We start from the raw sequence: 25,072 nt of genomic DNA, 5'->3' as shown, positions 1-25,072 counted from the left end.
AATGCTAACACTAAGAAAATCAAATTAATGACATAAACATCTTTGGTGAAACCTAAGTGAGCATTTTCATGAGATGGCTACTACTGTGAAACCTGCTAGATTTCTTAAGCGCATACTTTAGGGATGAACCTTTCCATTTTCCAGAAATTTATAGGAAGTTCAAAGTTCACATTCAATTTTACAGGGACACAAGAAATAGGTTTTATAGTTATTTCTCTTAAAACTAAAAATGATCTAACCTAAGCCATGGAGGTTTCCAGTTGAAGAACCTTTACAAAATACCCATTTTGTTACTGTGCTTAGAAGTGTTTTCCAATCTCTTAAATCTTAACACTTATATAGGATGCTTGCCTATTTTCCAGGCAGGCATAAGAGATTAAACAAGAGCACTCCAGCCTTATACCAGGTCATGACGAACATTTCCTGATGGTTAGCCAGCATCAGCTCCACCTTCGCTACATAAACCAGACATAAAGACAAATTCTCTGAAGGATGTGGTTTGACATCCTGATTTCACTCTTTAATAGTTGGAAGTAACAAAAAGAAGAAGTAGGAATGACCAAACCTTTTCTCTGAAGATACGGGCGTGTAGACTTCAAAACCGAAAGGAATATTGACAGAAGTTCTACTAAGTCTCCAGTCACATGGCAAGCTGTGGCTTCATGGTACATCATGTGCAGTGTGTTGAAAGACTACAAGTGATTTTAAAAAATGGAAAACTTCATTTCATTTTTACTTTACTGACCACAAAATGGTAGTACTCATCCTTTATGATAGATGTTTTCAGACCCTATGTGTGTGCACATGTGCACAAATCAAATGTATTTGCTTTCTACCTAAGTCAAATTCTCCCAAGTCAGCTCTTTAAAATACAAAACAGTGCTCACCTTCGGAGCTAATATTTTGTGCATACATTTTGGTCTGAAGGAATAATTTGTTTCATCAGTTTGTTTGTTTTTGGTTACTGTTTGCTCTAAGACCACAAACACCTTAGAAATTACAAAGAAGCAGGCAACAAGAAGATTTGGTAGAATAGGTGACTGCTTTAACTGACTTTCCAGGGCTTTGGGAAGGAAGACAATGGTGAAATGGTTGTCAACAGTAAGTCTGAATGAGGAAAAAGAGCTCCAAAAGGAAGAATTCCTTTAATCATATTGGCTTGTTAAAATCTTTTAATTCAAAATCCTTAGTGTTTTTTCCTACTTCCATTCCACACACAGGCTTTTTTCTAATCCTCTTGAATCAGTTCCCTAAAATCTATATACTAGCCGTAATTCAAAGTTCAAAATCCACAGTCTAGAATCGGTGGCAGTACATAATCTGAACAATGTACTTGTGTGGCATTTAACCTGTAAGCTGTGAGGCTAGGAACCATGTCTGTCTTATTCACTGCTGTATCCCCAGTGCTAGCACAATGCCTGGCACAGAGTAGACATTCAAACATCTGTTGAGCGAAACAACGAAATTCTCACTACTTTTCACATACTTTTTGTTCTAGCCAAACAGAAATACTTGGCATTTTTCAAATACGGCAATACTTTCTTGCCTCTGCTGACCAAGTCATTTATCTAAATGCTCTCTCGCTTGTCTTTACAAGTCCAAATTCTTCAAAGTACGGTTTCAAACATGTTGTATTCCTATTCTATAACATCATTAACTGAAGAAAACTATCCTACCTCTTACTTCTGATGGTTCTTTTGGCATATACTCTTTTGTCTTCTCTCCTTTATTAGACTAAGAGGTAAAATGCACCTCTATGGCTTTAAAATCATCTCACAGTTTGTGGATGTTCACCTGTAACAGACTCAATGGCTTCCTCTCATGATGCTAATCTCACTTTCTTAACTATCAAATAAGTCCGCTCTTGAGAAATTATGTGTCAGTGATTACATCATATGAATTTCATCTGTTTCTACCCTTACACATGGAATGAATAAAACCAGTCTATTTCCAGTGGTTGTTCTAAATACAAAAGAAGAAGAGAAGTATGGAATTACTACGGACAAAGAAAACAGCAACCTAAAAACTGTGACCCAATCATTCTTGGAATATAGATTAGCATTTACTGATCTATATAATGAAAATCCAGACACCTGCAAAACAGTATAGCATAAACTCTAAATATCTACACACACAAAAAAAGCCTTGGTGAGAACATTAAAATGAGCTATATCTATAGTAAAATGAAATAAATATTTACCTCAGTCATCAGGATCAACCCTCGATTAAATACAACAAGAAGTCTATCTTCATCAGATTCTAACAGTATTCTGAAGGCACTAGAAGAATACAAAAAATCCAGGTTGAGAACTCTGAATCAGAATGGAAAACTTAGGTGAAAAAAAATAGAAGAAAACTGTAATTGAGGCTCTTTTCCACCTATACGAGAGGGACTGCTATATCTGTTTCCCAGTAATGTAATAAAAGGAGTTAGTATTAAGAAATCCTCTAAGTAACATGGGAGGAAAGTTATGTCTGCTAGTATCTAGTCAACAATTCAATGGTGGAAGAGAGGTATCATAGGAATATTTTTAAACTTTCTGTATAAACAATGCTTATTTTCATAATGGGTTTATCTTCTAGATTATGTTAAGCTCTGGATAATAATAAAATACACTTATACTATCCAAGCACTTGTCAGCTGGTTCTTGGGAAGAAAGAGAAACATGAGGGGAAAAACATTAAATACATTTTAAAAGGTCTTGAAAATAATTTATGTGACAATTATCAAAAGTAGTTGTATTGCTCTTGTTATTAGACTTAATTTCATTATTAGGTACTGGAAACCACTGCTATATTAGTACAACTGGAATCTTTCTACTTCAGTTAGACGTTGTCTTTCCTTTTTTTAAAAAAGAATTAAGAAAGCTCAAAGTCTTTTTTTTTTAGAATAAGCTTTAAGTAGTAAACCTTGGAAACAATGTATTCAAAATTAATGCCAAAATTTTAAAAGAATTCCTTTGGAGTCCTGGCAAAAGCATAGTTAATTCATTTTGTGTACTAATAAAGATTCAAATTTGAAAGTTTTCTGAAGAAGATAACCTGAAATAATCTTATCTTGGGTTAAGCATAAAATACTATTATTTTTAAGGAAGTACTGCCAAAAAATGTGTGCCTAATAAAGGACATTACCTGCAAGTCTTAGATGTAATATATAGAAGCACTTTAAGAAATTAACCTGGCCTTTATTTCCACAGTTAAAGTGAATTATGTGTAATTTGTTGTAGAGTTCCTTTATAGCCATTCAATAACTTCTGTAGCTCTGAACAATTATAAAGATGATGTTTTGTTATTTTGGCTAATTCCTACAGTTAAAAAAAGACAGGTAAATCTGGGCTAAATAGAATGAAAAACATATTAATAGTAAGTCTCATCCAAAGATGGAGAAAGCTGTTCCTGGAGGCCTCTAGAACTGAACTGTCCAAGCATAAGACAGGATGAATCACAAGAGAGACGAGGATTCAAGCCTTAGATGTAAGACTGTACATTAAGATTCCTTCCAACTCTGATTCTATGACACTGATAAAACACATATAAACAATCCAAAACCAAACCTTGAAAACAAAAGCTGTTCAAAAGTAGCTTAATTTTTAAAAGATAAATCCTTCCAAGGTGACTCAATGCAAAAATGCTTCCCTAATCACCTTAAAGAACTGGTAAACTTTCAGTTATAAATAATTTAACTATAACTCTTTAAGTGTCAAAAGGATGGTCCCCATTCCCTCACCTGGAAAAACAAAACAAATTAAAAAAACACCAGAAAACATCTTTTTACCTTATTAAAGTAGTCCAGCAGGAGCGGCCATCTAAGCAACGTAAGTAACAACTTATGGTTGTTTTCTTAAACTGTTTAATATCTTCTAATTCTTCTTCTCTCATATCTGGCCTTTGAGCTATAAACAGCTGCATCAGGTTAAATAGTTCTTCTACTGCCTAAAAAGGGCAAATAAGCATCATGGTGATCTTTTAACCCTACAACATTTTAGAATGTTTGCTTCTCATTTTTGAATGTTATGCCCACTAGCCAGCTCTTAAAATTATACATATGAAATTAGATTACACTACCATTCAAGAATAGTTACAAAATTAGCAATAGATTCTATTTTAAAAATTTAATATATTATTCACTAAAAGTAAATAATCAAATTTTCAGGAAGACTCATTTTTAGGGTTCATTTTTAGTCTTAATACTATTTATTAAAGCACTAGACTTGTAACTTCAAATGGGTGTCCAGATATGCTACACCAATCCTTTGCCCTGTTTAATGAGAAATCAACTTCCTCCTCACAAAATTTTACAGCCCTCATTTACATTTGAATTAATACCGTTTCTGAGAAAACCCTCTGTGCCAACATTTGGAATGCTCTTTCTGGACTGATGAATGGTTAGTTCAAGTTATCTGATGGATGAAACATGGGAACTAATATTTAAGTAAAATCGCTAACTGTGGATTTATAAACTCATTTAGCATGGGCATGTGGGCATACTTATCAATGAACTGAAAACCCCCAACTCTGTGATTTTCATGGCAAAAATTGATTTAAGCACCATTTTCATGAAAATCTCCAATAGTTAAGCTCTACAATAAAAGATGTTATATTTTATTGATGTCAGGAAACCACATTATCAGATAAATATTCTAACTCCCCCAACATTCACCAAAGGTATACCATGGACATCATGTTTAGTAACTAAGTCAAATATTATTTATGTGAATGTGATAAAGAAAATCCACTGAATCTTGAAAAATCTTGATAAATCCTGACTCCTTCGAGGTCAGGCAGACTCTCACATTTGTTTCCTTCTGTCTTATAGCCTTGGCTTTGAACATCTTTTGGTACTTAATATACTCATTTTCTTTCCTCTATTCTAGGCATTCTAAATTTCCTGGCTGGAAATTAGGTTATTCTTTCTGGGAGAGAACAATTTACTACATCGTATCTGAAGGAAAGGTCCTTTCTTTTCTTTTTTTTTTTTTAAGATTTATTTACTTGACAGAAAGAGAGCACACAGGCAGGGGGAGTAGGAGAAGCAGGCTCCCTGCTGAGCAGGGAGCCCGATGCGGGACTCGAGCCCAGGACCCTGAGATCATGACCTGAGCTGAAGGCAGACACTTAACCGAGACTGAGCTACCCAGGTGCCCTGGAAAGGTCCTTTCTTCAACAGGAAAAAAGTACTGTACACAATTCAAGGATACCAATAATTAAAATATTCTTCATCATGTTCATCTGATTAAACTCTTAATGTTGTATGTCTTGAAAAAGCTCCACTCCCACCATCTCCCATTTAGCCAAAAACTTCTCACACAAGCAGTTTGTAGCCTCTAGGTTAAAATAGTTCTGCACTCTCTTCCCAACCCCTTTCCTAGATTTACATCCTCTTGGTGTAATCTTCAGTTTACAACAGAGAGTTAAGAAGCAACAGTGAAAAGAAATATCCAGGAATGACAGCCATAAACGAAGGGAGAAAGTTTTAATATGAAACCTACAAATAGTCTGCAGAAAAAAAGGAATCAGATTTAGACCGCATATATTTGTATCCTGATAGACCCCTTATCCATTTCATTCACCTGAATGTAGTGTGAGAAAAAAAACACTAGGGAATACTATAGCTAAGATAAAAATATTTTCTAGCTCACAGCTTAGAACAGCATGTAGATCTTAACGATAAATATCTAAACAGTAAATACTTCCCTAAAACTGTACCACAAAGCTGACTTTTTTCATTAGTTACATATAAAAGACATTTACAAAAACACAAATGAAAATAGCTAAGTTCAATTAGAGATAAAATTTCAACATCAACCTAAGAAAAATTACCCATATTACTTATCAATTTTATAGTAATATAGCATTTCATACATGTATTCAAGAAAACAAATACACATTAAGTCCTTAAGAAAGAACAGTTCAAGTTAGACTATACTTCCATATTTTGTTACCACTTCCCACAAGGGGGGAAAATATGTTATTTCCAATCAATTTGAAGATACAGATAGAATTATCAATTTTACTCACTCCAGGGTATTGGCTGGCATGCGGTGTAAGATTCTTAAAGGCCCATTGGATGTTCTGGTGAGAAGCGAGTTGTCGTGTGAATGCAGGAGACTGTTCACAGCAGAGCCTCAGAATGCCGTAGTAGGCTGGCAGCATCCCACGGTTAAAAAGCACCACATCCTGATCATCATGGTCAGCAAGGATGTAATTGAAGGCAATGTTCTTGGTTACCACTGGGTTCTGAACAATAAGGCGGATATTCTCTGGACAGTCAGCACACACATTGTACCAAAATGAAAGCAAAGCCTGTTTATTGTGATTTGTAGCTATTGCTGGCTCAGAAAGTTTAGGCTGGAATAGGTTCCACAAATCCATGAAATATGTGGAAAACATCAGCTTCTCAGTTTTGGAAATTAAACAGTAAGTCATAAAGCTAAAATAGGGCACTAGCTTTGTAGTGCCATGAACAGCAGCATCAACATAAAGTTTGGCTCTTGAGAGCAAACCAAGGAGCACGTTGTAGACCTGATGTAGGACTACTGTTGTGTCTGGACTGAGTGGAAGGTCACGGGTTGGGATGTGCAAAGACCTTGTTGACCGGAACATCTGGCGGAATGAATTGCTTGGTATAAGGGACACCAGAAGATAAGCTGCAGCTATAAAATGTAAAACAAAACTGTCAGATCCTTACAAGATATAAAACAGACTGAAGAGCAGTCATTAAACACAAAGCCACTCTTCTCTTTAAAAATTAAAATGAATAAAAATTAAGGGACATGAACATTTCTTAATATCTTTCTGCCCTACCACTGGCCCCACAGAAAAATCTCAAGGAATGATGAAAACATTAGCCTTCCATTCTATCATTGTTATTTTTTAAGTGGCAACAATAATTGCATTAATAGAAACAGTTTTAAACTTCTCTGTTAGCTTTCCCCAGATGTAGAATTTTCCATTTATTTGATCATTTCATTTCTCCTTTGGAATTAATATGGTTTAACAGAAGAACACAGCATTTGGAGCCAGAAGACCTAGCTAAGCCTATATGACGTGATCTAATCATTCAATGTGTTAGAATCTTTTCTTCTTCTTTACAAAATAAAGGTAAGTTATTTTGTAATAATTTAGAGATTAACAGTAAAATATAAAGTTATAAAGACAGAATGAGATCTTCTATTTTAAAGTTCATTGTAACGTATAAGATTTTATATATATATGCACCAATTACAGAACATTAACTGTGGAAAAATCTTTACAGCTCTTCTAGGCTAAATTTGCATTTTTAAAATTTTTTCACTTGAGTATAGTTGACACACAATGTTATATTAGTCTCAGGTGTACAACGTAGTGATTCAACTTCTCTACAGGTTATGCTGTGCTCACCACAGCGTAGCTACCATCTGTCACCACACAATACTATTACAATATCATTGCCTGTATTCCCTATGCTGTATCTTTTATCCCCATGATTTATTCATTCCATAACTGGAAGCTTCTAGGTTGACTCTGAACACAAATAAAGCATCCCTTCTTCAACATACCTGAAAAATGTTATTAAGCATACAAAAATATTATTTAATTCTCAAAATCATTCTGGAAATAGGTGATGTTACATTGGAAAATATGAATCTTGGAGGAGCAAAGACCAAAGTCACACAAATAAAGAGGTAGAGCTCAGATTTAGCCCTGGGAAATTGATGATGATGATGATGATGATGATGATGATGGTGGTGGTGGTGGTGGTGACGACAATGGCAATAATGATAATGATCCAACAAGAATTGCTAACATTTATCAAATGTTTATACTATTTAACACCCTAACTTTGTTTAGGAGGCTCTACTTTTATTATCCCCACTTTCACTTGGACCGAAAACAGAAAGACTACACCCATGTTACACATCTCGAAACCCAGATAGTCAGATTCAGGAGCTAATGCTCCTAAAAACAACCACCACAGAGCCTCCTCAAGGCCTCTAATGCCTTAGTTTAACTCTTTTCAATACACCTACTAATTCTGTCTCCCACTATGCTACCTATAATTTGATAATTTCCAATGTTCTGTTAAAGCAAATAAAGTTAGGGTTTCCAAAATTAATTATAACCTATTTTACAGATTTCAAATTAAACTTCATGCAGCACTCCATTTCTACATTATTTTTTTCACCTATATGTTAGGCTCAATTTAGTATATGTTTCCAATATTAAAACTTGGCATGTAGGGGTCATCCTGACCAATCTTTGTATAAGCTGCTATTAAGAAAAGTAATTTGTGATTAGAAAAAACTTATTCAGTTTAAGTTATATACTTTTATCCCAGTATTTTATTAGGACAAATTTTCTAACACAATGAAAGGTTTAAAACGCTCTACCAAAGGCCCAATTAAATTCTACAATTACCATTTAGTTTTGCTTTATTGTACACCAAACCTTCTATTTATTTAAGAGCTATCTGCTTCCAAATAAAAAGTAAGTTCTGCTTGGGAGAAATACACAACTTCTAGGAAGGCAATATGGAAGAACAGACCATCTCACTAAAAACTGCCTTGCTGACTAAAGAATCCCTTTCATTTAGTTCTATACTATAGAGAACTTAGAACAAATCTACCTCTATTTCTATATGGCAACTGTTCAACTATTTTAAGACACTTATGTCTCCATTTTTCTTTTTTTCTCTAAACATTCTAAGGCATTCCTTAATTTAATAGTATTTCTCAGTAGTTTTTCTTCTATACATGTTACTATAATTCTTACTGTTGTATTGATTCTATTCAAATATTTGGGCTGTTTTTTCAAGTTACATTATGTTAAAAGCACATTTTCATATTACCAGAGTCTAATTTTTAAATGATTCACTGTAATTATTTCCCAATGGAACATCCAGTTTTTAATTTTTCATAATCATAAATAATGCTATTTAAGCATCCATATATTAGATGACTTGCTTACACTGGATTCCTTGAGATAATATTACTGAATTTAAAAAAAGGCAAAGTATTTTGAAGGATCTCGGTACATATTACTAAACTGCCTTTCATAGGGTAATATTTACTTACAACTTCACTGCAATGTATGAGAATGCCATATCCTCAATACTGTCATCAATATTAGATGTAACAGCTGAAAAACTTTTTTTTTTTTTTTTTGGTTCAGCATAGATTTTTTATTGTTTTATGGTCAGAAGTCAGGACATGAATGCCAATCAGCATACGTGTCAGCACTTACAAATAACCCATTACTATGGGGTTACATAAACTGGCAGGAAAAACAAGCCTATAAGTACCAATGCCAATCCATCAGTACAAGGTGTTTTTCCCAAATAAACTTTTTATTTTAGAACAGGCAGAACAGACACAGTTCCCATACACTCTTCTCCCCTTTTCTCCTATTATTAACAACTATCATTACTACATTTGTTTTAACTAAGGAAACAACAGACACATACTTTTAACTAAACTCCATACTTTTGATTTTATTAGTTTTGCCTTAATATTTGTTTTTTATAAAGATTTTATTTATTTATTTGAGAGACAAAGAGACAGAGAGAGAGCATGAGTGGGGAGAGGGGCAGAGGGAGAGAGAGAAGCAGGCTCCCCGCTGAGCAGGGAGCCTGACGCGGGGGCTCAATCCCAGGACCCTGAGGTCATGACCTGAGCCGAAGGCAGACGCTTAACCGACTGAGCCACCCAGGCGCCCCATTAATGTTCTTTTATTTTGGCTCTAGGATCCCATCTAGGATATATTACATTTAATCATCATGTCTCCTTAAGCTCCTCTTGGCTGTGACAGTTTCTCAGACTCTCCTTGCTTTTGGAAAAGCCTGACAGTGTAAAGGAGTACTTGGGTCAGGTATTTTTGAAGAATGTCCCTCAAATTGAGCCTGTCTGATGTTTATCACTTTAGACTCAAATGATGGGTTTTGTAAGGAAGACCATACAGGTAAAGTGCTCTTTATATCATATTATATCCAGGGTATCAAGGGTACACGCTATCAACACACATCAGTGATGATATTAACCATAATCACCTAGCTGAGTTAATGTCTGTCAACTGCTTCACCTAAAGTTACTTTACCCACAAACTGTAACAAACTTTTAAAACACAGAGAAAAAACTTGAGAAGTGTTGGAGGGAGGTGTGTGGGCGGTTGGCTGTGGGGGATGGGTATTAAGGAGGGCACTTGATATGATGAACAATGGGTGTTTTACGTGATGCATCACTGAATCCTCCTGAAACCAACAATGCGCTGTATATTAACTAGAATTTGAATAAAAACTTGAAAAAAAAAAGAAAGAAAAAGTTACATTCCCCATTCCCTACTCCCTGAAAGGAGGTTCAGCTCCACCTCCTTGGACAGTGGATGTACATAAATTATTTAGAATTCTTCTGTATAGGATATTTGTCTCTTCTCCATTTATTTATTTAATCATTTATTTATCAGTATGGACTCATAGGTATTTATTTTATACTTCGGGGTATAATCCAGCACTATATTGTTTATTTTTTTACTCTTATTGTTCCAGCGTTAGCCATTGGGAATTCTTTCAGGTTGGCTGTGTGTCCCTTTGACACAGCCCCATCATTTTGGTTTTTTGAGTACTTCTTTACTTTCTGGTCCTACAAGATGCTCCAGGCTCATCTTGTATTATTACCTGCCCAAGACCTAGAATCAGCCATTTCTTCAAAGAGCTACTATTTGTTTTATTGGAGAATGGTCTTTAGAAACATACATCTGGGGGTATTTGATGTGCATGCTGCTACTGTAGTATCACTGATTCTATGCCCTTTCAGCAGACAGCTAGGAAAAATGATTTTAATGATTAAAGAAATTTAAAACAATAACAACTTTGATTTTTGTTTCTTTGAATAAAAGAAATCAAAGGAGAACATACTCTATTTATTTACAAGCAATTTTCTAATCTGTAAAATACCTATTTTTCGTATTTGTCCATCTGTCTTCCAAGATCTTTATTTCCTTCCAGCCTGTGTAAAGGTGTTTATCATTTTAACTCCCATGATTTCATTGAATATTTTCTCTCAATTTGTTCTATGCCTTTTTATTACTTTCCTCTTAGCCTTAAAGTTACTTTTAAGATGGGATTTTCTGATCCTTTACTCTCTTCACTTAATGCTGATCATGCTTTGTAATCTATCAAGCAAGGAAACAAAAACGGCGGTGGTGGTGATGTCACCCAAGACAGGACAGTTTCCTATCCTTAAAACACCCAAACCACTGTACATATTTGCAAAACACTGCCATTTCCAAATACTAATGTAACTTCGGCCTTTAAGAACAATATCTCCAAAAGCCTTTGCACTGTACAACAATGGGCATTATTGTAATTGCCTTAAAAAACAAAACAAAAAAGTGAAACCTGGAACAACAAATGGTTTAAGTTCTGAATATTTGACTTACAAGTCCTGACTCTAGGATAATTATGAGCCAAAAGAAACCTCTCGACCCAGTTTTCCATGTTCTGTAGGACCCAGCTGTGTGCCAGTTTATTTCGGGGTGTCTGTACTGCCAACCAATCCAAACACTGAGAAGGATTGTATTCAATTACCTAAAAATGAAATGACAACAACATAATATAAAACCAACTGATTGAGGAGTTACTTTTTTACTTACTTTTGGTATATGCCATTAAACACTTAGCCAAGAGAGTTTTTTGAAAACTAGAGCCTAAGAGAAGTTTCGCCCATGTTTTTCTACATTTTTATTTTTAATTAATTAATTTTTTAAGGCGGGGAGAGGCAAAAGGACTGGGAGAGAGAGAATCTTAAGCAGACTCCACGCTGAGTGCAGAGCCTGATGCGGGGCTCAATCCCACAGCCGTGAGATCATGACCTGAGCCGAAATCAAGAGTTGGATGCTTAACCAACTGAGCCACCCAGGTGCTCCTCTCCATTTTTAAAACTACATTTATCAACAGGAAATATTCAGAAATATCTGTCATTAGTTTACAAAATAAAATTAAAATAACCAAGGACTTTAACATAGAACCAATAGTGCTTCTAGGGGCGCCTGGGTGGCTCAGTCGTTAAGCATCTGCCTTCGGCTCAGGTCATGATCCCAGAGTCCTGGGATAGAGCCCCGCATCGGGTTCCCTGCTCCGCAGGAAGCCTGCTTCTCCCTCTCTCACTCCCCCTGCTTGTGTTCCCTCTCTCGCTGTCTGTCAAATAAATAAATAAAATCTTAAAAAAAAAAAGTGCTTCTAATTCTCTGAAGTTTCTCATCTTTATTTTTCTTACTGTGTGCCCAATCTATTATTGCACATGAGAATAAAATGTACTAACTGCACTGCTGGGGAGATTTTTTTCATGGGATAAAGCAATCTTAGGAATCTAGATTTGGCTTTCAGGCCAGTTCCATTCCCACTCATTTATGTATTGTCTAGATGGTTTTAGGCTAAAACAGCAGTTAAGTGGTTGCAAAGGTATCATAGGGCCCACAAAACCTAAAATGTTTGCTAACTGACCAGCTGGAGAAAAAGTTTGCTGACCCCTGGTCTAGAGTGCAGGTTTTCCTAACACTCACTAAAGAGAAACTCTATGACCCCAGCAGTTACTCTGAAGGAAAGGACGTGGTTGGTACTTCCTGTACCATTTCTGTCAACTGCTGAAAACACTTAGCTTGTATTTCTAAGATTCTATCACTCTTTTCTGAGGGGAAGGGAATGAAAACCCTCGACTGGCCAAAGATTTTTTATGACTCTACAACAGTGTTTAAACTTGTCCCGAAAGACAAGAATTCTTTCTCCTCCCCAAGCCTCCCAACTAAAGCAAGTCTTCTTCCCTGACTTGTGTCCTACTAAAACTTTCATTTTGGATTACCCAAGTCAGAAGAAACTGGTACTTAAACTGGTAATGACTTTATTAGAAAAATAAAATTCTCAGAAAAAGAAATACTGAAACATCTACTGCAAGACTTACCTCCCATATCCTCTGTAGAATGTAAGATGCAAAGGGAGGCATTCCTGGAGGTCCACCAGCAAACTCCATTAGCATAGTCAACAATTTAAAGAAAGGATTGGCTGCCTGTAAGACACATACATAACTGCGTATTTAAATGTACTTGAACCCACCTGTTTCAGAAGAAAAGAAACATGTAAAACTCTTCTACACATCACATTTAAATCTGTGTTAGGTTAGCAGATCTCAGGACTCCTGCATATAAACTTGAACTATATAAAGCAGCAGGATCAACTTGGGATAAAAAGTCAATAGCATAGGCACCACATGTAACAGAAAACATGTATTTTTCTGGGTATCAATTTGAAAAAACCAATCAAAACTTCTATTAATGAGACAACCTTATTCATAGAATAATTTAGGTTAAAAGTTTCTTGTAGCATCCCTTGATCTCTAAGGTGTAGTTTACATTAATATTTGACAAAGTATCATGTAGCTAAGCTATAACATTACCATTACAAAAATACATTTGTATAATACTGTATTATATTTCCACATTTTTTTCATCTGGTTAGTCTACTTTTTTCTTGAACACAATTATGATATATGCTGCAAATCAAACAACTTTAAAGTTTAGTATCTATGTGGCACTCCAATATGTTGAACTTATATGTAAATTTGTATTTAATTGCGAAAATTACATTTATGATAGTAAGATATAAAGGAGTAATTCAGCTTATTTAAGTTACATACTAAAAATTAAGCTGTGTCATGGGAGAAACCTTGATATATTTTTTTCAAGAACAATTAGAAAGGTTTATTTGAAAGCACTAGTAGTCTTAAAAACATGAATTAACTAATGTGTACATACCTCAGGAGTCAACTTTGCTATTGATGTGAAAAGCATAGACACAATCTAAAACAAAACAAAACAAAACAAAAAAGAGGATTTCAGAACATTCTTTTAAAAATTACCAAAAAGCTTTAAGACTGTTTCTCAGCACTTACATGTTCTGCTAGTCGATTATTGTATCGACAGAGGCTGAAAATCAGATTACAAGTTTGTCTTATATTGATGCCATCACGAATATGTTGAAATAAGAAGGGGAATCCCTGTTAAAAGTAAAAGTTGTTCATTTAAGAACCATTATTATTTGTGAGATGATCAAATCCTCTAATATACAAAGTATTACCTTTCCTCCTGTTAATGCTGCCATGTCAGTCTGTGATAATGTCAAATGCCTGAAAGGAAACATCAGTGGAAATAAGTTTTTCTTCCCTCTGTGCTACTTTATAGCTATTTGCATCATGACATGCATCAAAATTGTCAATCCAATTACAACTGTACCAAGCCACCAACACAAAAAAATGATTTTTGAACTTTCTGCTGGCTAAACTTACTTGCTAGATACGTATCTTTTAGACAATTTTTCAAGATTCCAGAATTGATATATGGAAGCCCAAACCTGCTTTAGTTCCCATTTAATTAGCTCAATATTTTTGTGTATTATAAACACTAGGATGGGTCTGAGTTTTGTTGTTTTTTTGTCACATGAGACCCTTCAAAACAAAATGAACTTCCAATACTAAAGAGCTTCAGTTACCAGTTTACAATTTCTACATATTTCTTTACTATAGAAAACTTCAGATACATACAAAAATAACAAGATAATGGAAGTATCCCATTATTCAGCTTCAAATTACTAATTCATGATCAGTCTTGTTTCATTCGTACTTCCCACTCACTCAATGTGGACAGTTCTGAAGCAGTTCCAGGTATTTTATCATTTAATCCAAAAATCTCAGTATTTATTTCTAACAGATAAATTTAAAAAACATAACCACACTACCATTATTCACACTTAAAATAAAACCACAACTCCTTACTATCAAATAATATCCAGTCAGTGTATGATTACCTCAAGTGTCTAAAAAAATTTTTAATAATTTGTTGGCTCATGATCCAAATAAAGTCCTCTGTTGCAAGTGGTTGAAATGTCTTTTAAATATCTTACAGACTACTGGTTTCCCCTCCAATTTTGTTTTTATCTTGCAATTTATGAGTTGAAGAAAGTAGGTGGTTTATCCTGAAGCATTTCCCACATTTCCATTTTGCTGATTGTATCCTTGTGGTGTTGCTTTAACCTGTTCCTTTGTCCTTGTATTTCCTATAAACTGGTAGTTTAGATCTAGAGACTTGATCATATCTAGGTTTGATCTTCTTAATCAAGCATGCTTTATTGGTGGTGGTATTGACTTTCTTCAGGAGGCACACAATGAAAGGTTGTCTTTTTGTAATATTTCCGGTCAATGATGATCATCTCCTAGAACCATTACTTCATTTGGGGTACAAAACACAGATACTCTAATTTCAGCATTACTGCTTGTTCATTAGCTCATACACCTCCAAGATGGAGAGCTTCCTCTCATGTACCATTTGGTTGCCATGAGGTATAATTCTTGCTGGTAAGATGAATGCTTGTTATCATTCCTTTATTAATAAGTTTCCAGAATTATGATCTGGTTTCCTAATATACTCCAAAGGTTACCAGTAAGTAGTTTGTTTGTTTGTTTTTAGGTACCATTACAAACTCATGGATTTAAATATCTGTGATGTATTTTAGTCCTCTTATAGTTATTCTATTACTGATGCTCAGGTTGTCCAATCTATGACCAGTAGGAATATTCATAAATTGGTTCTTGCCCTTTTAACATAATCTCAGTAGTCTTTGATAGCCTCTGCTTTCCAAAATGATGAAGTGTTCTAGGCTTCCCATTCATTTCTTGCCCAAGACCTGGAATTGGCCATTTTTTTCAAGGAACCCCCATTTTCTTCCATAAGAAATGATATCTAGGGACTACAATCTAGATGCCAGTGGCATTCACTCATTCTGAGTTGGGCAGGATTTCTAAGCCTTTTCAGAAAATGGAAGTAGAGAAAACATTTTTTGTTTGCTTAAGACAAAATACACCATAGACTCTACTGCTATTTCCAAATTCAAATTTAGTTTTAAAGAACTTACATAAAAAACCTACAATTTTATATTTGTACTTTTTTCTTTTTCTGAAAATCTTGGTTTCTAATGACATTAACAGTTACTTATTTGCTTTATTCTATGATATATGCTAGTTTCAGGATATTAATCACAATTACACTATGAACAATATACTTAGTAGAACAGTTTAGGATAATTTTACAATTCTTTTTGTCCTTCATGTACAACTAGGAATTTATAGTTAAATTATGTGTTCTAAAGTCATTTTAGTGAATTCCTTTCCAGGCTATGCCACCAGGTCAGTATATAATTCATTTATTTCAGTCTGCTTTTGATTTTTAGGGATTGCATTTTATTAACTTACTTATCATTATATAAAACATATACATGATTACAAGTTAAATCTAAAAAACAAAAACAATGTATAGTCAAAGTCAAGTTTTCATTCTTCTCCTTTCCAGCAGTCTGTTTTTCCCTCCCCCAACCACAGGAAAACTTTTTTTTTTTTTAAGTTTTTGATTTAGTCTTCAATTTAAAAAAATACAGTAAATTCTTGCTATTTGTAGTACTTATGTTCTATAAAATGCTGTAAACACCGAATTAGTGATTACTGAATCATTGCTCATAAGAGAAATACAGGGTTAGGTTCTTGTGAGCCTCTGGTCACATTCTCTTCAACCAATCAATAGATTACCTTGTTTTGTGTGTGTTTCTGTTTAAAGATACCTTATTTAATATATATTGTTCATTCATTAGCACTGAAGTCACAGCAAATAATACTATTAACTCATACCTGAATGAAGCTTATCTAACGTGCTTTTTCTTGTTAAGGCACATTATGGCCTTCTTGAGCTCAGATCTCTATAGATAGCACTCAGCACTATACTTGGGGGCAATTTTAAACACCAAGTCACCAACAAAAAGCACGAACATGAAAAACATGGCATAAACGATGAAAAGGACATTTGTTTACAATATGAGAAGTGAAACAAGAAGTCAGAGTCACCCTGTTTGACCTTGGCTGGGAAGGAAGGTATGTGTCAGTAACTCAAATTTTTTGCCACTCTGCATATGGACACCTGCAGTCCACAAATGACGGTAAAAGAGCCATGAGTACTGATCTGGGGATTGCAATAAATCCCAGCAAGTAAGCAAATTTGCAAACAGTAGATCCATAATGAGGAATAATGAAAATTGAGTATACATGCTCTCAATCTCTACACCCCCCCCACCGCCCTAACCTCCCCTTCCTCAAAAGGTACCATACTATACACACTTTTATCCACCCTGCTTTTTTTACTTGGTAATATTTATCCTAAAGCTCTCTCCATGGAAGTACAGATACATTCTATACTTCTTTTTTTGAGCAATAGAGTATTCTATTGAGTGGATGCCTGCTTTTTTCAATTAATCCCCTCTTTTTAAATATTTCCAGTCTTTTACTATTATAAACTAAATGCTTCAATAAATATCCTTACATATACATCTTTCTGTGTTTGGGGAACAGATTTCTAGAAATAGCGTTGCCAGGTTAAAGGATGAATGCACATATAATTTTGCTAAATATTTTACTGTATATTTCTTCAATGTATATTTCTAACATGACTCAGAGGTACAAAGTCATCTGATACAAAGGACTGAAATACTTATGCCACAAGAGTTGTAAATAGTGGTATTATTTAAAAGGAATTATGTAACAAAAGTCAGTGTAAAACAATTTGGTAAAAGGAGTAAAATCAAACATGCTTTAACCATTTTGAATGTTGAAACATTTCACCTTTCTGAGCGAGACTGTTCAACCAACAGAGCAACTAAAGCTATCATTTTTTCCAGGGCAGCCGGCCTGTATTTTTCTTCTGCCAGAGAAAGAATATCTTCTTCCTCCTCCTCTTCTTCCCCCTCTTCCTCTGACAACACTTCAACTTGAGGCTAGAACAAAATGTTAAAACTAATACAGTAAAACTGAATTATCTTGAGAGAAAATAACTTGACTGTTTTATAAAACTACCCAGGGTAGATGGTGGCAGGAGCATATATCATAAAGAAACACTCAAAGGCCTAACCCTGACTTTTAAAGTTAAACAACATTCAGGATAATTTTAGACATAGCAGGCAGAACTGTAAAGAACAATGAGTCTCAATACTGTAACTATTTACACCTCACAGGGATAAATCTTTTAGTAATTTCTTTCTTCTTATAGGCAAGCCCTTTGGAAGATAAATCAGGATTAAATTTTATCTGAGTATGATAAAACAGTATTTTCTATTTAATAAAAATGCCAGTTACAAAAATTAAAGAATCCTTAATTTCCAGTGTTCAGATAATCCAAATAGCAAGTCTTCCAAAGACTTCCATTGCTTTGAAATTCAAGAGACTGAAATGATTTTATGATTTAACAAAGCAAAAGAAAAGCAGTCTAAACAGGTAGCCATATAGGCAGGAATGAGACATTAAAAGTGCATATTCTGAGAAGCATTACAGTGTAACGGTTAACAGCTTAGCTCAGGAATCTGACCAAAAATCAAAACCCAACTCACTGTGATCTAAAACAAGTTAACTTCTTTATGCCTCAAGTTCCTGATCTGTAAAATGGAGGTAACAATAGTACTTACATCTTAAGGTTGCAATAGGGTTAAATAAGATAGTATAAATGGAGCATAAGCCAATGTGGTCATTATAGACAACACAAAGTTCATGTTATGCTTTAATATTATGAATAGACCAAGCTACTTAAATTTTTGGAAGACTCTGAGAAACTCAAAAGCAAGGGTTTAAAAATATGGCCAACAAAAATGTTCACTGAAACAACATGCTACTGATATGACCCCTAAGTAGGTGGTGGCCATTTTGCCTAAATTCATTTGCTTTGTTCCAGGGCCTTGCCAGTGATATTTATCATCTGATTATTTCTTCTCTTGCTATACCCATTAAAAATACCAACCAAACTCAGACCCTTAAAATTATCCAATCTCAGGGCTAGAAGGGACTTCAAAGCATTCTAATATCTAATGACCTTCCATGATACAAACTTGAAAACATGGCCCCCTAAATCCCCAATATGAGAAAGAACTGTACTTACATTTTCAGGCCCTTTGGTTCCCATGTAAAAATGTACCATTGTAGATATGGCTTGCAATGAAAGCAAAAACTGGCTCTAAAAATAAAAACATTGATTTAAAAATACAAAATAAAAACAATTAAGTTTTAAATACTGAAAATAGGTACATAATCCCAGAAATAAACAAGATACAGCCTTACCTCTTCTTCACCCATTTTGGCAAATTCATAAAGGAAGGCAAAATACTCTGTAAGATGTTTACTGTGAGGTTTTACACCATGTTCCATAATTAATAACAGAGTTCTCACAAATCGAGTGACACATGAACGACCACCAATATCTTCTACTGAGGCATCCATATCATCCGACCTGAAGACACAATTTAATGTATCTTAGAGATAGTATAAAGTCTGGGGATAGATATTCTGGGAGGAGAAATATTTTTAAAAACCTAAATTTAGCTCTTTCATCTTTGTAATAGTGAATACCAACTGCAATAAGTAGGTGGATTCCAATTATGGTGTCTGGCTAAATCAATCCAAACAAAAAGACTAAGTCATGAAGTTATTTGTAGAGGATTTTGAAGATGCACTTAATTAAAAATAAAACAATACTATTTCCTCTTCTTGACTTGTATTATTACAGATTTTTAAATAAAAGAACCTAAATATTTCTTTTTTTTTTTTTTAAGTTTATTTATTTATTTGAGAGCGAGCACGAGCAGGGCAGGAGGGGCAGAGGGTGAGGGAGAAGCAGACTCCCCGCTGAGCAAGGAGCCTGACGCAGGGCTTGATCCCAGGACCTTGGGATCATGACCTGAGCGGAAGGCAGCTGCTTAACCGAGCCACCCAGGTGCCCTGAACCTAAATATTTCAATGTGGGTATCTGAAATACTCTAGGCAGCTCATTAAAAAGCTTAAAATGCTCAAAAGTTATTTCTTACCCGTCTTCCATTCCTGGCTGTAGATAAAGATGAGCATGCACAGGTCTGAGTCTCTGAATCACATGGATACATAAACGCTGAAACATCTGTAAATGAAAAGTTATAACAACCTAAGAGCCTGAACAAAGGTAACAAAGATACTGAAAAATTAACATGTTTCAAAATTCTCTGCCACCCATTTCACAGATTATCTTCTGCCAGAAATCAATGACTTGGAGAAGGAAATAGGATTTAAGTTTATCTGAAAGAAACACGGATTAAAAAGGGTTGGGGATTCTCTAAGTAAGATACACAAATGGCCAGTAAGCAAATGAAAGATGTTCACCATCATTAGTTATTAGGGAAATGCAAACCAAAACCACAATGACATACTACTTCCAATTCATTAGCATAGCTAAAGTCAAAAACACAGTAACAAATGCTAACGAAGATGTAGTGAAAATAGGAACCCTCATAGATTGCTGGTGAGGATGTAAACTGGTGGAGATGCCATGAAAAAGTTTGGTGTTCCTAAAATGTTAAACCTGGAGTGACTATATGACTCAGGACTTCTACTCCTAGGTAAAATAACAAAAAGAACAGAAAACATATGCCCACACAAGTATTTGTGCACAAATGTTCATAGCAGCATTATTCAAAATAGTCAAAAAGTGAAAACATCCCAAATGTTTATCGACTGCTGAATGGATAAACAACATTTGCTATATCCATTCAATGGAATTTATTTTACCAATAAAAAGAAAGGAAGAACAGATACATACTACAACATGGAAAACCATGAAAATACTGCTCAGAGAAGCCGATCACAAAAGATCACACACCGTGTCACTCCATTTATCATTTTTCAAAAAGATTTAATTTTTTTGAGAGACAGCAAGCGAGAGAGAGCCCAAGCTCTCAGGACAAGCAGACTCCCTGCTAAGCAGGGAACTTGATTCCAGGACCCTGGGATCATGACCTGAGCCGAAGGCAGATGCTTAACGAACTGAGTCATCTAGGCGCCCTTCCATAGAGACAAAAAGTAGATTAGTGGCTGCCATTAGTGGCTGGAAAGAAGGGACAGGATAAAACTGGGAGTGACTGTTAATAGGTATGGCATTTCTCTTAACAGTGTTATAAAATTAGTTTGGGGATATACTAAAAACCACTAAATTTTACACTCTGTATGGTTTTGATGAATTATTATGGTGTATGGGTTATATCTCAGTAATAACTGAAAAGTGATCTTTTCAGATTAAATTTTTGGTTCTGTGTCCTAAGTGAATATAAAATAATATTCATATTTTTCTTGTCTAATTTTTCCAGTGATTTAAGGAAAACAAATTGATTCATGTGACAATTCAGAATCTTTCACAGAAATGTTATATACTGTTCATTTAACTTTCAAGGCCATTAGAGTACCCTACCATGGTTAGAATATCTAAGATTCTGAAAAAGAATCAGTACAACTCATAAAGCAGAGATAATAGGATCTGAAAGAATAGGCACTTGTAGCTATCTTCCTATAACCAGGAAATGTTAACAATTTTAATTACTTGCTTGGAAAGATAGTTGATTTGTTAGAAGAAGCTGATGAAACGATAGCAAAGTGATTCTTACGGTAAGAGGTCGATCTTTTCAAAACTACCCTCAATGCTGGGTTAAAATACATTCACAGGCAAATTTAGAATTATTAACTTGAAAGCCACTTTCTTTTTCAAATAAGTATTTTCTTACCTGTCTCACAATCTGATTAGGGCACTTAATTAGTATCTGCATTGGCCACCAGTCATCATCAGCCATACGGTCCAAAAACCACTGTAAAAAAATAGTGTGATATTAACCTTCAACCAATACTTGTTGGATTAAAAAAACAAAAAATCACACAAGGATTTTACTTCTAGTCTATGTTTGAATTATTTTAAGTTCTTACCAAACAGATTCTTCCATTGTTAGAAAGTCTAAAACTCTAGGGGTGCCTGGGTGTCTCAGTTGGTTAAGCATCTGACTCTTGGTTTTGGCTCAGGTCATGATCTCAGGGTCATGGGATAGAGCCCCATGTTGAGCTCCACGGCCAGTGGGGAGTCTGCTTTAGATTCTCTCTTTCCCTCTGTCCCTGCCCCTGCTCATGCACATGCTCTCTCTCTAAAGTAAATAAATCAATCTTAAAAAAAAAAAAAAAAAAAGGTATGAAACTCTAAAATGCCTAAAGTCATAATCAGGGTCATCTCATTACAGAATTCCATGAACGCCATTTACATCACAGTGTAAACTTGCATGATGGCAACCTGCACTGCATTAACATTATAAAATGGAATACTATTTTCCTCTTAGTCCTCATAGATACTACACTGCAGAACCTTTTGTTTCTATTAATATATGATCTGAGTATGATTTATTTTCTGTTTATAAAGAAATTATGCTCTCTTGGTAACACAAAACATACCTCCCCCCATTTTTTTTTTTGAGAGAGAGAGAACAATGGGGGAGAGGCAGGAGGGAGAGCGAGAATCTTAAGCAGGCTCCACACCCAGTGCAGAGCCTGATGCAGGGCTCTATCTCACAACCATGACATCAAGACCTGAGCTGAAATCAAGAGTCAGATGCTTAACCCACTAAGCCACCCAGGTGCCCCAAAAAACACCCTTCTTTATGCTAAAACAATTTCCTATTGATTTCAAGATATCTCTTAATCACATATTTAACTCCTATATTGAATTTTACTGTCTGTGTGCATATACATAATTATTGACAACTGTAGAGAATTTTAACTCCTTGAGAGAGTTCTGGAGGCCAATCCTTAGTAAAAACAAACAAAAACTGAAGTGGCAACTTTATAAACAAAAGCAAACAAAAAACAAATGTTAACCTAATCAATATTCTGGATCTATCAAAGAGCTTTAAAAAAAAAATCACAAAGGGGGAGGGGAATAGAGGAACTTGTTAACTAACACCAGGAGGATATAATCAGTCAAAGCAATCATGTGGAGAATTCTGCAGACCAAATGACAAAGTAGCAAAGAGAGGAAAAAAAGTTACTGTTATAGATGAAAGTTGATTTACAAGACAAAAGCAAAATGTGGTCCTTGTCTGAATACTAATTCAAAGAAGCCAACTGAAAAAAAATATTTTTTAGGCAATTAGAGAAAAGTGAACACAAAATGAGTAGTGGATGATATTAAGGAACCACTTCTAATTTTACAATGACATAAATTATAATCTTTTAAAATCATGGTTTTATATATATATATATTTTTAAAGTTCTCATTTATTAGAGACACATATTCAGTATTTATGGATGTATGATATGCTATTTGGGTTTGCTGAAAACAGGCATGGCGGACAGCAACAGATTAAGACAAAACAATGTTACTGTTTGTTGAAAGTGGGTGATAGGTACCTGAGAGTTCCTTATCTTCCTACTTTAATGCTTGTTTTGAAATGTTCATTACAAAGTTTTAAAAAATTATAGCCTTGTGTTTGAAATCTACAATAATCAGATTCTCTAATTCCATTGCTCCAAGGCATAATCAGATAACATTCTGTGTAAGAAAAAAAATCTTCAACTAACTTCATCTACTGCACACTATGTTATCTCCCACCTCTGGAAACTTTTAAGATTTGCATTTTTAGAAAGGCTTATACCACACTTTGGAAGCTAATCAAAAAATGATAAAATGATGTTAAGGTGGCAACAGGGGTTAAGTGACCATTACCTGTGAGCAGATTATCCTTAGGGATAAATTATTATAGGGATGTATTAGAACATAATATAGAAGATAAAACTGGACATAAACTGATATACTGGGATATATGCATTTTTATCTTGGAGGAGGAAGATACCCATTTTCAAGTATTTTCTGATAACATTCAAAATTAGTTAAGAAATATCTGATACAGTCTTTTGAACTTTCTATATTTTTCCTTCTAATAGATTGGGGGGAGGCACCCAAGGACTTAAGTAACTTAAAAATCAATTATTTCATCAGTGTAATGGATATGACATAAATTATAACCTTTTTGGCTGTTAAGTATTTTGGGTAACAATTTACACTGGGATCCCTATAATTTATAATACAGTAATTTTGCTGTAACATCTAAGAATAAAAGAAAATAAAACAAAAAACTGCATCTTAAGCTATGCATTATTTGTTGAATTATTTCACCTCACCTCACAAGCTGCTTGACTATTATTAAATTGTTTGGTCAACAGTTCAATCCACTGAAGCATTGTGGGCTAAAAAAAAAAAAGAAAGAAGTCATTTAAGGCATGGACTTCTGAGCTAAAGATAAAGAAAACCAAAAGCTATCTGATAAATGACATAAAAATCTACAAAACAAAACACATACCTTTTCTTTTGAATGTATAAACGTCTCTAGGACAAAGGAGGTGCTTAACTGTAAGAAAACATTAAGCAAAAAATTTTTAATTATTTTAAAGTAGTCAATTTTGAAAAAAACTATCTAAGGCTTATATATTACCTTTGCTGTCATTAGGGACACAGCTTTAGGATCTGGTAATGTACTGGGAATACAACTACATAACTGCCACATAAACCTAGAATTTAAAAATAGTAAGTTACATTTCTTACAGAATAAGGTTTGTTTTAAATGTGTAACAAAAAATCTACTACTAAGTTTACCAAACTTACCCAAAATATGTATGTTCAAAAATGTTTTTGTCTTGAAGAAACTGCATGTTATCATGCCAAATCCACTGAAGAAAAAGAAAATGGTAACATGAGATATCAAAAGCATTTGCTTAATTACATTTTACCAGTATTTTTTTTAAGACAAAAAAAGATCTGCTCTAAAGGAAACAGAAAAACAAAAAATACAGGCACTTAAAATTCATGTTGATTTTTTTTCAGGTATGTGGAATATGAAAATAGTTACTAAGCCTGCTCCAATTTATCATTTTGTATCTGGCTACCTCAAACAATCACAGTTCTTTAAAAATACAATTATAAAGATTTTGAAAGAACTCTGAAATCCCATCTGTCTAAAGAGCAAATATATAAATGAATAAAATTATGTTGTGTTCCATGTTGATAAAAACAGGTTATGAGAAAGGTTTATGTTCAAAAACTGGCAAAATAAAAACAATTCAGATTGGCAGACCTAAGTCAGGTGATTTCCTTATTTATTCTTTTTTTTTTTTTTTTTTAAGATTTTATTTATTTATTT

At 34.4% G+C, this 25,072-nt stretch overlaps 1 protein-coding gene across 5 annotated transcripts in view; it reads right to left on the bottom strand.

Annotated features, from left to right (window-relative positions):
* The window catches only part of USP34 (ubiquitin specific peptidase 34), a 260,898-nt gene that overhangs the window by 17,707 nt on the left and 218,119 nt on the right, over nucleotides 1-25,072 (bottom strand). For all 5 annotated transcript variants that reach the window (XM_032410902.1, XM_032410904.1, XM_032410903.1 and 2 more), the window contains 18 exons: nucleotides 24,538-24,602; nucleotides 24,368-24,443; nucleotides 24,236-24,283; nucleotides 24,057-24,122; nucleotides 21,623-21,703; nucleotides 19,907-19,992; nucleotides 19,164-19,332; nucleotides 18,985-19,059; nucleotides 17,682-17,833; nucleotides 14,102-14,150; nucleotides 13,917-14,021; nucleotides 13,780-13,824; nucleotides 12,930-13,034; nucleotides 11,413-11,560; nucleotides 6,019-6,653; nucleotides 3,776-3,933; nucleotides 2,201-2,279; nucleotides 566-692 (listed from right to left, as the gene is read on the bottom strand). In XM_032410902.1, the coding sequence (XP_032266793.1) occupies nucleotides 566-692; nucleotides 2,201-2,279; nucleotides 3,776-3,933; nucleotides 6,019-6,653; nucleotides 11,413-11,560; nucleotides 12,930-13,034; nucleotides 13,780-13,824; nucleotides 13,917-14,021; nucleotides 14,102-14,150; nucleotides 17,682-17,833; nucleotides 18,985-19,059; nucleotides 19,164-19,332; nucleotides 19,907-19,992; nucleotides 21,623-21,703; nucleotides 24,057-24,122; nucleotides 24,236-24,283; nucleotides 24,368-24,443; nucleotides 24,538-24,602 (2,269 nt within the window). The remainder of the gene's footprint in view (nucleotides 1-565; nucleotides 693-2,200; nucleotides 2,280-3,775; nucleotides 3,934-6,018; nucleotides 6,654-11,412; nucleotides 11,561-12,929; nucleotides 13,035-13,779; nucleotides 13,825-13,916; nucleotides 14,022-14,101; nucleotides 14,151-17,681; nucleotides 17,834-18,984; nucleotides 19,060-19,163; nucleotides 19,333-19,906; nucleotides 19,993-21,622; nucleotides 21,704-24,056; nucleotides 24,123-24,235; nucleotides 24,284-24,367; nucleotides 24,444-24,537; nucleotides 24,603-25,072) is intronic.

Source organism: Phoca vitulina, unplaced genomic scaffold, assembly GCF_004348235.1.
Source record: "Phoca vitulina isolate PV1807 unplaced genomic scaffold, GSC_HSeal_1.0 scaffold12, whole genome shotgun sequence".
Taxonomy (NCBI): Eukaryota; Metazoa; Chordata; class Mammalia; order Carnivora; family Phocidae; genus Phoca; species Phoca vitulina.
The sequence above is the reverse complement of the archived record's forward strand: the minus strand, read 5'-3'. Positions and strand labels throughout refer to the sequence as shown.